Genomic DNA, 16,854 nt, shown 5'->3' with positions numbered 1-16,854 from the left:
CCATTTTGTTATTGTATTAAAAAATATATGACTATTATTAGGTGGATACCAATACCCCCCACTACCCTCAAACCCAAATTGTGGTACTGCACCCAAAGGTGGTGCTATTTAAAAAAAATATGAACTTGCCTTATTTCTCCTCACCAGATTGTCCTGGACTCAAAATTACATATTAATCTCTAAAATCAGATGCATCTTTTTCACCCTGGTCTTCTGCTCCAATTTTTATTTACTTTTCCCACGATTTCATAGAAAGGCCTAAAGTCCACAGTCTCAACCCATTTTGCCTATATGACCATTTTGTTACTGTATACGGCTATCATTAGGTGGATACCATTAACATTGCAAATTTCCAGATCTATACTCTTTTAAGAAAAACCTTAATTCTCTTGTGAAATGTGTGCTGGAGTTTTTCTTGATGTTGTGTGCTTATCAATAGACATTTTCACAATGTGAATGAGGCTTCTTGCGGTTCAGGAATGTCAGTGGCACAATGGGATAATGCCGTGTACTGGTGATCCATTGGTTGAGTGTTTGAATCCCGAATAGTGCATTATGTTCCAGCTGAACATGACATTCTGTCATTGCCACTCAATTAAGAAACAACATTGAACAGTATTTGAAATTCATCAGGCAATCAACATTCCGGCTCATTACTTTCCAAGAATCTGAGTCTGACTACCAAGACGTAGGATGGCATTAAGGGGAACTTCTTCGTAAACCATTTTTACGTCATAATGAATATTTCTTCTGTTAGTGTTCTTGACAACCAATGTTTAATTTCCCCAGAATTTCAAAGATTGTTCAGGTATTTTCTTTTAAGAAAGCCCTTAATTCATTTGAGAAATGTTTGCTTGGATTTTTCTGGATGTTGTGTGCTCATCAATAGACATTTTGAGCATGTGAATGAGGCTACATTTCAGGTTTGTCTGTGGCTCAATTGGATAATGCCTTGTACTGGTGATCCATAGTTTAGACATTTAGGAACATGCTGAACATGCCATTCAGCCGTTGCACTGCAGCCCATTCACCTGAAAGCAAAGGCAGTATGGCATTTAGGGGAACATCAACCTCTTTCCTTCATAATTATATGTTATATTTATATATCTTCCATTAGTGTGTTCTTGACTTTTCATTTTGCTCGGACCACGTTAATCACCGCTTGCGGATATATTTATGTATTGTATTTGGTATGTATGGTATAAGTGTTATATCTATGTAAGGGAGAATGTAGAACTCCGGTTATTATCGGGAAAACAAGCCCTGAAGGGGCAATATAAATGTATTATAAATGTATGTATATAACATATTTTACATATATAAATATAAATATTTATATATGATGTGGTTACGTAAAAATGTTTTGTATTTATATAAAACATATACATAACATATATATATAACCTGTATAACCTAAAGGCATCCCTTGTGTTCCTGAAGGAGGGCTGGGCCAGTGAGGCCAGCTGTGAGTGGGCAGGAGGGCAGGATGTGATGTAGTGGGGGGTGCTGTGCAGGCTAATGCCTAATGGGCTCCTGCAGGTTCCTCATTATGGATGTGGTTTGCACATACATCCCTGCACTGAACGGATCTTACAACCACCCATGCAACCTATTGAAATCATTGGTTGAGAGGCACAGAATAACGATTATATATTTTATATAATAATTATATATATATATATCTGTCACTAATAATCGCAAATGTATCTTATATGTTACATACTAAATATGTCACAATGAAACAAATTTCATATAGATAATTAATATCAGGACCCAAAGGAAATGTTGTTATTTCTACTTTATTTAAGTTCAGCAAATTCCACAAATGGCAGAGGTAATGGAGACCATACAGAGCCCTTCATTCAACAGAGAATACACCACGATATGATTGTCATCATGCTCCTAGGACCAAACCTAGATATACAAAATCCTCCAAAAATCGCAGAAAATTAAATTTGCATAGATTATACATGAGTGGAAATCCCTTCTATGGTGTCTATTTGAGTTTTGTGCTTTAGTTACTTTCAATTCTTAAAATGTTTTAATCATTGAATTTATGTTGTTGTTAAGGTGGGGTTCAATGGGGCTGTAACGTATACAATAACTCCACTTGCCATACCTGTGAAAATGGTCTTTCACTCCAGACTTTAGTTCGATAAAATGACAGTAAACAGGATTATTTGGCAGCAATTATTCTGCCTTTCAATCAAATACCTAGAAAAAGATTCTTCAACATGTGACCGAGATTGGTTGAGCCCTGTTACATGAGACCCTTTAAATGTGAGGAAACATGTGTGTTTCACGATAACTCAGAAGACTGGAAGACCAGGAGTTCTGGGTTGACTTCCCAGGCAGGGTGAGGGAGGTTCTGCACTCTGCTCAGGACATGGAGTGGGTCTCCGTCAACCAGCTGTCTTGTCTTCCATTGAGCCCTCCTAGATTCGTATGTGGAAGGTGCTGGATCCACACAAACGAAAACATCACAAATAAGCAATTTTAGAGACCAGCATTAAAAAAGTTATTGTGCATTAAGATTAAGGTCTACATAAATCTGTACCTTTATAAAATATATCAACAATGCATGGAGGATTCCTATTGGATAGCCAGCAGCAAAGCTGGTTTAGATATAAATGAATAAACCAGGTTATGGCTCATAATGGTATTAAAAGGACACAGTGTTAGCTAACGATCCTGACTAGTAGTTCATTTGTAATCACCACTATGTCTACTCTTCAACCGTGTATAACGACGAGACAAAAGCGGCGTGTGTGAGCGTCAGAATACCTGAGAAAGTCCGGAGCCCTGGTGATCATGTTCTCAAAGTCAGCGAAGGACAGCTTGTGGTCCCCGTCCAGGTCGGCCTCCTCGATGGCCTTCTCACACACCAGCTGCACCTCCTCCTCCGTCAGCTCCTCCTTGGTCAGCCGGTTCAGGGTCTGCTCTAAGTCCTCCTTACAAAGGAAATTATCCACATTGAAATCTGGCAACACACACACACACACACACACACACACACACACACACACACACACACACACACACACACACACACACACACACACACACACACACACACACACACACACACACACACACACACACACACACAAAGAATAGATATAATTGTTCACGTCATCTTAGAAATGTCAACGCACTTGAGTGTGTCATTTCTTTTGTTTACCATATATCTTGAAGGCAAAGATGGCCTTCAGCTCTCTGGGGGCCATTTCACTGAGGACAGAAAACATGTCCACAAAGTCATTGAAGCTTTGGTTCCCCAAGCCGTCTTCTGAGAAGGACTCCACTATCCTGTTCCGGAACGGGTTTTCCTGCACAAAAAAGGACCAATATTCAAATCCATGTGTCACTTGATAAAGGGCTCCATGGTGAGCTTATATAAGTATACAAACATCCTGAATGCATGTATAAATAAATAAAATATTTAGACAGAGGTTGAATGAGCCTTTACAGTTTCATCAAAGCCACACTGTGTACACAGGCACTGGTCTGCTACACAGATAAACAGCGGGCTAATAAACATGTGTTCTGCTGACCAGGGTGTACATGATCGCTGACTCTTTCTATTGTCTGGTCTGAGGGGTTGGTTCTTATCCCATTAAATGTCCCCGGTAACTTCTGCTGGATATGTCCTATCTCAGAAAAACAGCCAATGATGTCAACAGAGTGAACCATCTCATTAAATGTCAGATGACTAAGAAAATACCATGAAAGAAAAATAGTTTTTGAGTGGGTGTGTTGGCTGGTGGAATCAATTGAATGTTGGATTCCAAACAGGAACCAAACCACCAGTGATCCATGCCCAGCCATACTGGTTATTTCCCCCCCACCAGTGGTGAAAACATTATAATGCAAACCACTTTTGCTGAAATATGAGAGCCAAACACATCGTAGGCCTTGTGTGAGACTGAGAGACTTACATTCCCCCTTTACACATTAGCTAACAACATGTCATTATCGACATTGTAAAATAATAGAATAACAGCCTCGACCAGTGTGTTCATCTTACGTTGAGTTCTGGCATGGCCACTATTAGCGCTAAGGGCAGTTTACAGTCCGGCTCTTTGGTGTAGTCCATAGGCACGAGATGTGGTGCCAGCTCATGATACCTGCCATGCAACCTGAGCACAGAAGAGAGGTAGGTCAGCACCCACAACGACAACCCATCATCAACTGTAATATCCCCTTTTAATTCTGCTGCAATGACAACCTGTTCAAAAATAAATAATGCCATCAATAGCAATAAAAACAGAGGCATACATAAATGCCTGCATAGAAAGTGACTTTGTCACTTTCTATGCAGGTGCATGTCTACCTTAGAAACCCAGCATTAAAAATATACAATTAAATGACATTTGTTTTTTATTTTTGTGCTCAATATCCACACTAGAGACGTAAGAAATAGTAAATCATTTTGATGCATCATCTATCTATGTCACTAGTATATTATCTACGTCAACCACTCCTGCAGATGGAGACCTCTGAAGCTCAGTGCGTGGGCCCACAGTCAGCCATGACTATCTTTACGGTGGACCGGGCATAATTATGTCATAATGTGTGCAGCAGGAGACAGAAGCTAGAAGTGGTTTATGAAGGTCATAAAGTGCAGCACTCCATTATGCTCCTGCTGACACTTGATTCAGCCTCCGCCGTTGTGCTGGCCTTGCAATCAGAGCCCCTTCAATGTTCTCCAGGGGAAATAGCTCAATGGATAAGGCTAACGCTAAAGAACTGGGAATTGGGTAGATATGGGTGTTATTGAATCATACAATTCTATTAAGTCCATACAATTGAATAATTCAAACACTTAGTGTGGGATAGGTATACCACCACTAAAGCATTAAACAATCCTTACATAGATGTGGAATATTCTGCAAAATGCATATTGGCATGCCCATTCGAATGCTTTTCTTGTTCTACTGTATCAACATACCAGGCAGCTTTTTGTTTTTTTTAAACAAGTAAGTAATTCAAAGGTTAACGTTACTGTCTCACTGTGAAGGCTTTGTTCATATTATAGACCGACTATATTTCACCCTAAAAATGGAAGTTATGAAAAACACAATACATTCCATCACTGCAGAGTAATGAGATTTCAAATCAAATCCCTTCCTTAAGGGACCCAGATGCCTTCACTAAGTTACTCTGTGGGGTGATATTCTAGAAGAGGGCAACATTTTGCCAGTAACTGCTTTTAATTTCCTAAAGCAGTCATTCAATCTTCGAACCTCAACCACGTTAACGGCAGACCTGAAACATGAGACCGCTGCATCAATCCAATTAGATAAGGAGGCAAGAAATGTGTTTAATTGATGAGGATTTGATGGAGAAGGTGGCAGAAAGAGGGGATCTTAGCCCTCCCTGATATCATTTTACACCCGCTTTACCGTCATAATGCGGACCGTCTCTTGGCACTGCACTGAATGATACATTTTTGGTCAGAATAAGTGGAAGATGACACTGATGAGAAAGAAGTTATTCGAATGCACAAGGTAATAGAGTGACAATGGTTAAAGTAGACTTGAACCTCTGTTCAAAGACTAAAAGGATATGATTTTGCATCATAAAAGTAAATGTTCCATCATTGTTTGTAGATGATTTGCTTTCCCTTCCAAGCTTCCAAACTTCGTTCAGAGCTTTGGGTCGGGATTAATAAAAAAAACATTTACTTACCGAAGAATTTCCTTGCGAGTGAAAAATGTGCAGTCCTGTGAAGAGAAAAGAGACATCAAGTTTGAAGAATGATTATTCTTTACACATCTTATGTAACACCTCCCTGAAGAAAGAAGAGACACAGAGGGACCCTCAGATCATCATATAGAATAATTAGGGGTCTCTAACTTCACCAAGCGAAGAGATGCTGAGAAAGGGAAATTGTCAGTCTGTTAGCTGAAGCTGTCTTCACAATTCACATTATATAATCACTGTACACCCTCTACATTGCTATGAATAGTGTTTCATTAAAATGTAGGATATTCTTATTTGTTGTGATGTAAACAACAGAGGAAACATCGACAACATACATATCAAATAAGTGATCAATTATCCTTTCTGCTAATAGCTGATGGATGAATTTAATATGTAGGCCTAAGGGATGGATAGAACACCGATCATTATCGGGTAAATAAGAACAGATGCAAGAGGAGTTGTTTGCTTCGCCCTGAAGGGGCTTATTTTCCTGAGTACGCTGGGGTTGATAAGTTATCGGACTACTTGCGGAGTACTACGAAAGACGGCAAAAAAATCAATTTTCCTTGACAGCGGTCAATTATACTTGAATTATTATCAAATATAATTCACCGCCGGAAGTTGTGAAGGGCCCATGCAAGTGAATGGAGCGTTCCACGTTATTGAGAAGAGCCGTGTAATAAAATTATATAATTCTGATATTAACTAAATTCATCATGTTTTGAAGTTCAAGCATTAAAAAACAATCTGTGGAGTATAACGTCTTGGACATAGATTCTATTTCTAAACAGAAATATTCTCAAACGAGTTGTTTAATTAATTAACATGTAAAGTGATCGCATATTTGACGACATTCCTTCAGCCAAACAATAGTTTCTCCAGTGTCACAAATCCTTCGGCGGAGAAATAGATATCAGCGCGCGTCTCACGAGGTCTGCGATGAGCAAGGAAAAACCATAGGAGCTGCCCAGCACTGAGTGATCTCCGGGGAGTAGAATTTCAAGACACGTTATCCCCGGGTCTTTACATACATTATTAAACCACGCAGCGGCACACATGAATCCCGTGTGAATGAACGATGAGGCTTTATGTTTAAAACAAGTTTCACATGTTTTGTGTTTGAACATGCTTATTTTTTAGACGATATGTGTTTTATGTTGCAATAGAGAGGACCTCAGTATTGGGACGTAGGAGCAACAAAGCCCATTAGCCAACCAATCAAAAGGCTCTCCTATTTTACCTTTTTGAACCAAGCGTTCAGCATTGGGTCAGATCACTTAAAACCTTAGGGACTAAGATGCTATAAATGTTTATCAAAATATACAGTCATGATAGATTATCTCTGTGCCACTTAAAATACTCAGTATTATAATAGTCCTATGAATAGGCTATAATGTTAATATGATGGATAAATAACCAACACAATTCCATTGAGTAGTATCGTTAAACAGCAAAGTTATATTGCAAACTAGTCAGCCTCACTCAAGTAACAGTATTTAAGACTGACACAAACATGCTTGAGCTGCTCCCCCCGCGACCCGACCCCGGATAAGCGGACGAAAATGAGATGAGACAAACATGTAAACATTAATGCACGCTTACCTGATATGCATCGAGTTGTTCATCGGTAAATATTGTTTGCTTATTACCCATCTTAATCGAGTAATACTTTTCTGGGTCACATTCATAACATTGAAAGTCTCATGTGTTTGCTCAAACACAGGCATTTAGGTAGAAGTGAAGGACTCCAAATACATGTCCTCTACAAAACCCCTGCAAGTTGTTATTTTTGGGAGTAAATTCCAGTATCGATTCAAAATCAATCATAGACACGACCGAGAGCACCAAAAACGACAAGGATAGGGAAGTTCCATCGAAGCTCCGTGGAAACGCTCCTGCTGTTTTCCAGCACCGGCTGCTGTCCACTGAGCGGCGGGAAGAAACAACTACCCTGCAGGCAGAGCTGCACGCCGCTAGGGACGTTATATGGGAGGGCGGTGCGCGATGTCAGGGTGGTCTGTGGTTAACGTCCGTTTAGACATTATTAATTATTTAAGGGATGGATAATTTGCTTAATTCTACCTCAGTGCACAAGACGGTATTCAGGATTATAGAAAGAAAGTAGAACGTGTTCCTCTGGACTTGAAATGCACTCCCAGACAAACACGCATTCTTTCAGTTATTTTGGTTGGCAAATCATATAGTTTATGGTCATTCAAATTGTGGTTGTTTTTTGGTATTATATTGTTCTAATTTAATTAACATAGGTGACCTGTTGCTCTGCGGCGAATAGGCTCTCTGGGTTGATAGGATGCGCTCAACACTGAACGTGACGTCACGGTGCACCCTGCTGGGCTGCTGAGGTGATGACGTCACGGTGCACCCTGCTGGGCTGCTGAGGTGATGACGTAACGGTGCACCCTGCTTGACTGCTGAGGTGATGACGTAACGGTGCACCCTGCTGGGCTGCTGAGGTGATGACGTCGCGGTGCATCCTGCTGGGCTGCTGAGGTGATGCCACCTGCGCGCCGCTGTCAGTGTACTCAGAGTCCGCACCAATGACGACTCCACACTTCCACACGACTGCACTTCCCCACAGGACACACTGTTGAATTATAGTTCAAAAGCAAAGAGGAGGTAGCGAACGTTTTAAGGATGGACTCGAAGCGGGAAAAAGACCATGGAGGTAAGTTGTGGTGGATAGCTTGTTGCTATGACGCTGTTGCTAGCAAACAAACGGCGTACCCTGAACAGGCTAGCCTGCCGTTTAACAGTTAAACAACGTGCGGTTAATTCACTGCTGCAAGTACCGAGAAACCACAACAATTTCACCTCATAAACTTAACCACCAATCCGGTTAATCGAACCATCATCATGGCCAAGTCCCATCGTTAGCCGAGCATCCTGCTACTGGCTTATAGCCATACGGGCTAGCGTCCCCCTGCAGCTCGTCTCACCTATCCTGACGTCCCCCTGCAGCTTGTCTCTCCTATCCTGAAGTCCCCCTGCAGCTCGTCTCTCCTGGCTTTAGATTCCCTTGCAGCTTGTCTCTACTAACACCCCCCTGCAAGCTTGTCTCTCAGAGCCTAACATCCCCCTGCAGTTTGTCTCTCCTAGCCTGACGTCCCCCTGCAGCTGGTCTCTCCTAGCCTATGCTATATGTCCGCTGATCCCATTTCAGGTTTAGCCATTGCATTAATTATGTTCACCCCATCAACTGTCAGATTGCACTCATCCCCACCTATTGGAACAGAATAATCTTAACAACAGCACTGACTGTTAAGAGTCCATGAGTAGTCAGGGGTTATGTTTTGCTCTAGGATGCCTGGAGGTAGACTGCATACGTTTGGGAGCGAACCCAGGACAATTGTTGCTGAAAATTATAAATAAATTATTTTATTTTAATTTATTTTATTAACCCTCCTACATTTTCATACCCCTATATCAATGACCAATGATTATCCAAATAATTTATCACATTATTATTTCTGTGTAGGGTACTGTTTAAGTCAGATATTCTGAAAAGTGGGATGAAAATAGTGAACTCAAACCCTACAAGCAAAGAGGAAAGGAACACATTTCAACCTACATCTTAATCACTGTCTCTAGACCGCCAAATCTGTGGGCTGTGTGGTTTGTATGTTAAGCTTCTATTTATAGAAGCTGTTGTCTGTCTCTTCCTTTAGGACACAGAACAGACAACCCTAGTCTCTCCCACTCATGTCCTGCAGCCAAATGACTCACGCCCACGAGTGTTTGCTTGTTGTGTTTATATAATGCTATGTACAGTGTGTGTTCGCCTTGTCTCTACCGCAGTCTTCCGTCACTCTTTCAGATGCAGAATTTGAGAAAATAACTGCAGTGCTGCTGAAGTCCCGCACAGGCGAATTCGATCTTGAATCGATTTTGTTTCTCAAGTTCAGAGGACTTGGTAAGACAATTCCAATAAGATTAACAGATCTATGTCTTATGTGTTGTATTTCGTGCATTGACTATGTGTTGGTGCTGCAGGAATACACGATCTCGGATGTATTGGGGAGTGCACAAGCTTGGAGAGATTGGACCTTTCTGGAAATAACATAACCAATCTAGCTCCTCTCGCCTCCCTGAGGATTTTGGTCGTACTTAACGTCTCAGCCAACCGCATTTCCAATTTGGGTAAGAATGAGTTCATGCTTAAAGGTGCAGTGTGTAGTATTCAGCGTTGTCTAGCGGAACAGACTTGGCAGTATTGGAAAATAATCATCCTAAATATTTTTTTTTAAATATGTTACGGATAATCCCATGAAAATGAGAATGGTCTTTTGTTTCGGTTGGTATTATCCCTTTATACCTATATAGCGTATCTCTTACATGGAGCCTGCCATGATGCCCCACAGTGTTACCACAGTAGCCCAGAACTGACAGACGGCTCTAGAGATGACAAGTTTTGAATTTGACGATCATAATCACTATCCTTCTTGTAAGCAATGACCTATAGTTGTACAGACTAAATAACTACAAGTTATTAATCTATCAAGGGAAGTAATCACCGGACATTCAGGTGGTTTCAATCTTCAACCTTACTGCTCGATGCCACAAAGTCCTAAACACTGCATCTTTAAATTACGTGGGATTTCCGATGCTGAAGTAGCGATGCACTTCTGACCATTTGTCTTGTATTGCTTCCATCCTTTCCAGAACCCCTTTCTAGTTGCGACAGTTTACAGAGTTTGAATGTGGCTGGTAATGTCATATCAAGGTAATAATGATTGTTGTTTGGCTAAATTATTCAAAAACGATTATTCAGTTATGTAATTGATACGTGACTCATGTGAAATAGCTTATTATTGTAATTACCATGAAACCTTTCTTCTGTCAGCATCGAGACACTCCAATGCCTTCAGTCTTTGAGAAAGCTTGAAAGTATACGACTAAAAGACAACACTTATAATTATACCAACCCGGGTGAGTTAAATGAAAAGTCATGGTCAGCCAAATGAAATGATCCCATGAATGAATGAAAGCTGTGATATAATGTGCAATATAATGTAAACCTTCGTTTCTTTTAGTATGCAGGAACTCATTGTAGCGAACCATTCTTCTTGAGATGTTTGCCAACATCAAGGTCCTAGATGGTAAGATTAATAATGTGTGACCCTTCAACTAGCCGTGTGTGTATTGGGTTGTAAAGTGTGTCTTGCTTTGTAGGTGAACGAGTTGTGGGACGTGGAAGTGACCTGTATCAACTATGCAAAGACATTGATGACACCATAAAAGGTCATTCATTAATCACTCATTCCATTTCATTGTAATCATCTCATAAGAGTTGGTTACGACCCCCTGGCCTAGGGTATAGAGGGGGTCAAATAAACAGGACTCAAACAGCACAGATGCTGGGTTTCAAAGTTAAACAAAGGATTATATGGAATAAAGAAAAACGACCAAGCAGGAGATTGGTCAGGGGGAGCATGAGAATCAATAATAAACACGATAGGACTTACCTTACAAGAAATTAATCTTTCTTTTAGCTCAACAGAATAAAGATGGGTAAGTGGTGGGTTTACTGTGCTGTTTTTCTCTGCCAACGTCTAGCTGGAACATACAAAAACGGACAACTGTCCGAACATCTGGATTACAAACCATGGGTGGAAGATAACTATTGGGAAATAAAGAGATCGAACAATGCCATCGTTGAAGAAGCCTACAAGCAGTTCAACGGTAAAGTTTGTATTTAAGGACAATACCGCTCTGGTGATATGTTGTCAGTGTTTACATTTGTGTCAATATTGTCCTTTGAGTATGATTTCATCCAAAACGGTTTCTCTATGTATAATAGGATATAATATAATATGATATTTTTCTGTGTGACCTCACCAGATGTGCTTCATGAATGCAGACTCCTGAACAGCAGAGCCACGCACATGATTTCACAAACTGAACGATCAATGAGCCTGAAGAAGCAGCCAAAGCAGTATACTGTATAAACATGCTGTTATCCTACCATTGGTTGTATTCATATGAAGTGTTCATGACTTGTACTGTATTTTTCCTAAAAACTATTATCCTAATGCATACAGCATTGTTGCCTACATACTATTGCAATTAATGTTATTCGGAAAATGTGTGTTTTAAGAGATGCAGTTGAGAGGTTTAAACTAAAGTCATATTTAATACCCTCAGGCTTCTGTGAATATTTGTTTACTAGCATAATGTTCGTTCATGCACCTTGCATTAACGCTAACTTTGGCAAGGGAAGGCTGCTTTAAAACTTGTAGTTTTTTGGTAAAGCTGCTTGATTTTACATCGCTAGATCATTTTGGGATAGTGTCCTATTGTGCTTGCTTTGAAACTAACTTTTGCAAAGAGCGACTGAAAGATTGTTTTAGCTTTTTTACTTGTTTTGTATTTTCTATGTTTACCCATGTTACATTGACAATGTAACAATACATTTGCCGTCAACTGGTCCTAATCATTTCTACAATGCTCCCGTCTTTCTGTAATGATTAAAACGTTATCCCTTACTTTTCCTGTGTACAACCTGCTTGTTAATTTCCCACATGAGCTAAACAGGTCTTAATATCGTTATAGGTAGATCATGTAACCAATATTTATAGACAGAAAGTTACTTGTTCATAAACGGGAGATACCAAAAAATCTAAAACCAATATATCTAGCGCCATTTAGTGGTGGTCGGGCACACTGCATAGTACATGGTTGGATCACGTGGGGTCCTTCCATTGAAATGAACTGAACCGTGGTTGACGTCTGCCTCTTATCACGCTAGTAGCTATACCAACTGCTGCCATGGCAGGAAGCACCTGGAGGACTGCAGTGAGTCTCTGCACTGACATGTGTATCGTTGTGTTATAACGTAATGTAGTAGTGGTAATGTCGATTATCTGTAAGGTCGAAGAGGCTGCGGTGTCCTCCATGTTGGGGTCGCGAAGCAGGCTACCTGTTTGCTGTAGCTATAGCAACCCGGTTACCTGGATGCTCATTGCTCGCTCATCACCAGTTTGGTGATCCCTGCCTTCTTCTGAGTAGCTTCACTTTGATATGACAGCTGTAGCGCAGAGCATTAGTCACAAATTAACATTTAATCACCAATGATTGTTTAATTACTGTGATCATGTTTTTATCAAGGCGTTGTTATAACCTTTGTCAATGTCACATCGATATCATGCTAGCCTAAGGTATGTGCTGCTAGGTAGCGTACGTCCCATTACTGTATAGATATTTGACTTACTAGTTAGCCTTACATTATTTAACGATGTATATTTTAATAGTGACTTAAAAAGGTGTAAGCAGGTGGTTTACTTATTTCATCTGCAGGTCTTCAACCTTCTGAGGAGGTGGGGCCTGAAGGACACCAAGGCTTTCACTGCTGACCAAGTAAACACACACATCACACACATTGGTATTTTTTTTATGCTAAATCAGAAATCGTTATTTTTTTTGCAATTGTTTTCTGATTCTATAGATTCCCCTATAATACTCATTGAAACCAACTACTTTAAATGGGGGTCTTCACTATGTGTATTTGATACAACTGATTAATATACCAAAAACATTTCATCATGAATGCTCTTTGTGCGGTATTTCAGCTTGCTTTATACAAATCGTATTAGTTATTGGACCACCACTTCACTATTTTGACGTTTAGACAACTTTATCATTAGTTCTTATGCGACTTGTTTCGTAGAAAGCATCTGAGCGTACATATTATGTATGCATCCTATCATACTTCCCTCCTATTAACCCTACAGGTGCCACAAGCCCCTAGACAGCAGCGTCCTCGGGCCAGCGACTATGGAGTACGTCTGGCATCAGCCAATGAGCTTCATTATTTTATGATTGGCATATAAATTATACATTTGTCATGTTTTCTATGAGTCGTCATAGTTCTTATCTAAGAAAGAACACAAGGCATACTTTTTATTTAATGAAATTATATTGAATGCTGGCAATTGTTGTTCACTGTAATTCCCCTCTCAGATGCAGACGGTGACACTAATCCCTGGGGATGGAATCGGTCCCGAGATCTCCAGTGCTGTGATGAGGATATTTGAAGCAGCTCAAGTGAGTACTTTGACAGGAGCTTTCTCAAACCATGACCTGCGGTTTTTATGGTTTTGTTTCAAAGTATATTTATTCGGTATTCTCAAGATAATGGATAATTTATCTTCCTTTTTTCCTTGCAGTGCAGTTCGACAGATATACATTTTTGGTTAAGTGGTTGTTTGGTTTAAATGTTAATAAGTATTATACTCTGTATATTTGCTATAGGTACCCATTCAGTGGGACGAGAGGAATGTCACAGCCATCCAAGGGCCAGGTGGTAACTGGATGATACCTCCAAACACAAAAGAATCAATGGACAGAAACAAAATTGGCCTCAAAGGTATTTAATAAGTCCTTTCTTTGAATTTATCATTTCATTAATGTTGATGTGATTAATAAGGAAATTAACATTCATATTGCTTCATTAAAGTAGCCTTGTTCCTGTGTTTTACACAAATTGTGACAAAGTAGTGCATATTGGCTGATCTTTGCTTCAAGAATATATAGATGATTCACAACACTTTATCTGCAGGTCCCTTGAAGACCCCAGTTGCAGCTGGCCATCCTTCAATGAACCTTCTCTTGAGAAAAACATTTGATCTGTACGCAAACGTACGCCCCTGTATGTCTATTGAGGGCTACAAGACCCCCTATACAGATGTGGACCTGGTGACCATACGAGAGAACACTGAGGGGGAATACAGCGGGATCGAACATGTGGTGAGAAACACCACCTTAACTAGTTGTGTCTTGCCCTGTATGTGTACCTGGTCTCGGAATCTGAAGCTGCTTCTCCCTGTAAAAGATTCTGCGCATATTATATATTATCATCAGATGTGTTTTGAGGGGGAGTTTTTTACGACCGTCTTCCACCTGCATGTGGTAGCAGCGGTATCCTTATTGTATGCGTTGTCATATTGCAGTATTGTATGTTAATATTTTATTCATTGAACTTGCATGGCAGATCGTAGATGGAGTTGTACAGAGCATAAAGCTCATCACAGAAGATGCAAGTGAACGTATTGCAAAGTACGCTTTTGAATATGCCGTTAATAACCAGCGCTCCAGTGTTACTGCGGTGCATAAGGCAAATATAATGTAAGTTGTATTCTAAACATCCTATTTTACGTGCCAACCCTCTACACGCACATTAATATTTCTTTGTCCGTTACCCTTTTTTGCAGGCGTATGTCAGATGGTCTCTTTCTCCGCAAATGTCGAGAAGCAGCCGAGAATTACAAAGATATCAAGTTCACTGAGATGTACTTGGACACTGTGTGTCTTAATGTAAGTATATGTCCATCGTAAAAAATATATAAATATTTCAAATATGCAAAACGTTGTTACTCGTGTAAACATTATTGCTTCAATTTCATCCAAAATATGTATCTTCTACCCAGATGGTTCAAGACCCCACACAGTTTGACGTTCTAGTGATGCCAAATTTGTATGGCGACATACTAAGGTTAATTGCTTTCTTTCGTTTCAATAAAGAAAAATGCTTATCCACACTGACACATTTGTCCACTCAAATAAACGTTCAGCATTAATCTAACAGCCTACTCTGTTCCTCCTGGAAGCGATCTTTGTGCTGGGCTCATCGGAGGACTGGGAGTGACTCCCAGTGGAAACATCGGGACCAATGGAGTCGCCATCTTTGAATCGGTGGGTACTGAGTCAGCCCGCTTGTTTAGTCATTCTTAACATGGCCTGGTATGTGTTTGTGGCTTGTAGCTATCTCTGTTGTGTACGGGAAATTGGATTAACCTAGCAATCGTAAGTACTTGGCAATTGTTCTACGAACATTGTCACTACACGACAGCGACATATTGTTGTTTCTTTTCTTCAGACAAAGGTACTTATTGAAAGTCGATTAGGATAAAAGTGTTACACTTTGGGCTAAATGCCCTAAGTGTAAATGTAAGTTTAAGGCCCTACCCCTTACCCCTTCAAAACAAGGGGGAGGGGTAAGGGGTAGAAATGGGATTGGGCCTAAATATTGGGGGGCTTCTTGTGAACCGCAGGTTCATGGAACGGCCCCGGACATAGCGGGAGCAGACCTCGCCAACCCCACTGCCCTGCTGCTCAGTGCCGTCATGATGCTGCGGCACATGGGGCTGCACGCCCACGCCCAGAGGATCCAGACTGCCTGCTTCAACACCATTCAAGACAAACGGGTACGTACAGCTGCTGGGTCGGCCAGTGCTGGAATACGCACGTGGTGATGTGTATACGCTTGTTTACGTTACACTTGCATTGCATTGGGTCGTTTAGCAGATGCTTTTTTGTGTACAGTATGTATATTTGTATTCATGCTTAATAGTCATATCTCAGATTTACAGGGATAGTACATTTTAAAGTGCATTCTAAATGAATTATAAGAGCTTTAACAACGTGGTGCACAAGTTCAAAGTCTTTCATATGTTCGTGTGGTTTCCCACCAAGGTGCTGACGAAAGACCTGGGGGGAAACGCCAAGTGCTCAGAATTCACGGCGGCGATCTGTGAGAGGGTACAAGACTTGGACTGAAGAGGTGGACCCCAGAGTCCAGGCAGGGCTGGATCCTCTCGCTGCACGAGTTCCTCGTCTTACTATGGCTCTTTAGTTACTTTCAGTTTTGCAAACCAAAAAGCAGAAGCACTGAAATAGATGACTCTTGACTAGCCAATGTCTTTCTGTGAGCAAATCTTGGTCTTAAACTGGAAAATTTCAAGTATAATGTTATTTATTTAATGAATTTATGTAATTAAGGTTGAGCCTTTAGGAGGGACTCTTTGAAATGAGAGTTCAAACGGAACATATATGTTGGAAAGATGCCCTGGATGTATGCAAATGTCTGATTGCTAAGATGAAAGTTATTGTTGCTCGGGGAGAGATTGCCTGTCCTCATGAATAACTGAAAAGGCTAAACTGTGATCTTGTCGCACACAATCAATTAAAAGCTTAGAAAAAAATACATCAGATCAATCAGTGTGTTGCATTTGTGAGAACGAACAGGACCATATGACACAGGCGCGAATGCCACAATGCCACAAATAACAATGATTTCATGCTTGAATAGCCACTCTCTGAGATCAGCAAGTCGCAACGTTGCTATTGTATGAT

At 40.5% G+C, this 16,854-nt stretch overlaps 3 protein-coding genes across 3 annotated transcripts; 2 read left to right on the top strand and 1 right to left on the bottom strand.

Moving 5' to 3' along the window:
• Positions 1-1,783: 1,783 nt before the first annotated feature.
• cib2 (calcium and integrin binding family member 2) lies at positions 1,784-7,802 on the bottom strand. Its single transcript, XM_060062049.1, has 6 exons — positions 7,309-7,802; positions 5,692-5,726; positions 4,028-4,139; positions 3,182-3,329; positions 2,785-2,980; positions 1,784-2,457 (listed from the first exon to the last, which is right to left on the bottom strand). Exons 1-6 carry the CDS (start codon positions 7,357-7,359, stop codon positions 2,436-2,438), a joined length of 564 nt encoding a protein of 187 aa, XP_059918032.1. The 5' UTR covers positions 7,360-7,802; the 3' UTR covers positions 1,784-2,435.
• Positions 7,803-8,091: 289 nt separating this feature from the next.
• On the top strand, positions 8,092-12,209 carry lrrc61 (leucine rich repeat containing 61). Its single transcript, XM_060062032.1, is given in 9 exon segments — positions 8,092-8,392; positions 9,542-9,637; positions 9,718-9,864; positions 10,387-10,447; positions 10,568-10,653; positions 10,758-10,823; positions 10,897-10,965; positions 11,281-11,406; positions 11,566-12,209. Coding segments are annotated over 9 exon segments (789 nt in total). The 5' UTR covers positions 8,092-8,361; the 3' UTR covers positions 11,673-12,209.
• Positions 12,210-12,384: 175 nt separating this feature from the next.
• idh3a (isocitrate dehydrogenase (NAD(+)) 3 catalytic subunit alpha) lies at positions 12,385-16,705 on the top strand. Its single transcript, XM_060062001.1, has 12 exons — positions 12,385-12,519; positions 13,021-13,080; positions 13,455-13,502; positions 13,684-13,767; positions 13,975-14,089; positions 14,282-14,469; positions 14,714-14,847; positions 14,934-15,036; positions 15,150-15,214; positions 15,330-15,414; positions 15,774-15,926; positions 16,195-16,705. Exons 1-12 carry the CDS (start codon positions 12,493-12,495, stop codon positions 16,276-16,278), a joined length of 1,146 nt encoding a protein of 381 aa, XP_059917984.1. The 5' UTR covers positions 12,385-12,492; the 3' UTR covers positions 16,279-16,705.
• Positions 16,706-16,854: the final 149 nt, after the last annotated feature.

This window comes from Gadus macrocephalus, chromosome 9, assembly GCF_031168955.1.
Source record: "Gadus macrocephalus chromosome 9, ASM3116895v1".
Lineage (NCBI taxonomy): Eukaryota > Metazoa > Chordata > Actinopteri > Gadiformes > Gadidae > Gadus > Gadus macrocephalus.
This window is presented reverse-complemented; position numbering and strand designations above follow the sequence as displayed.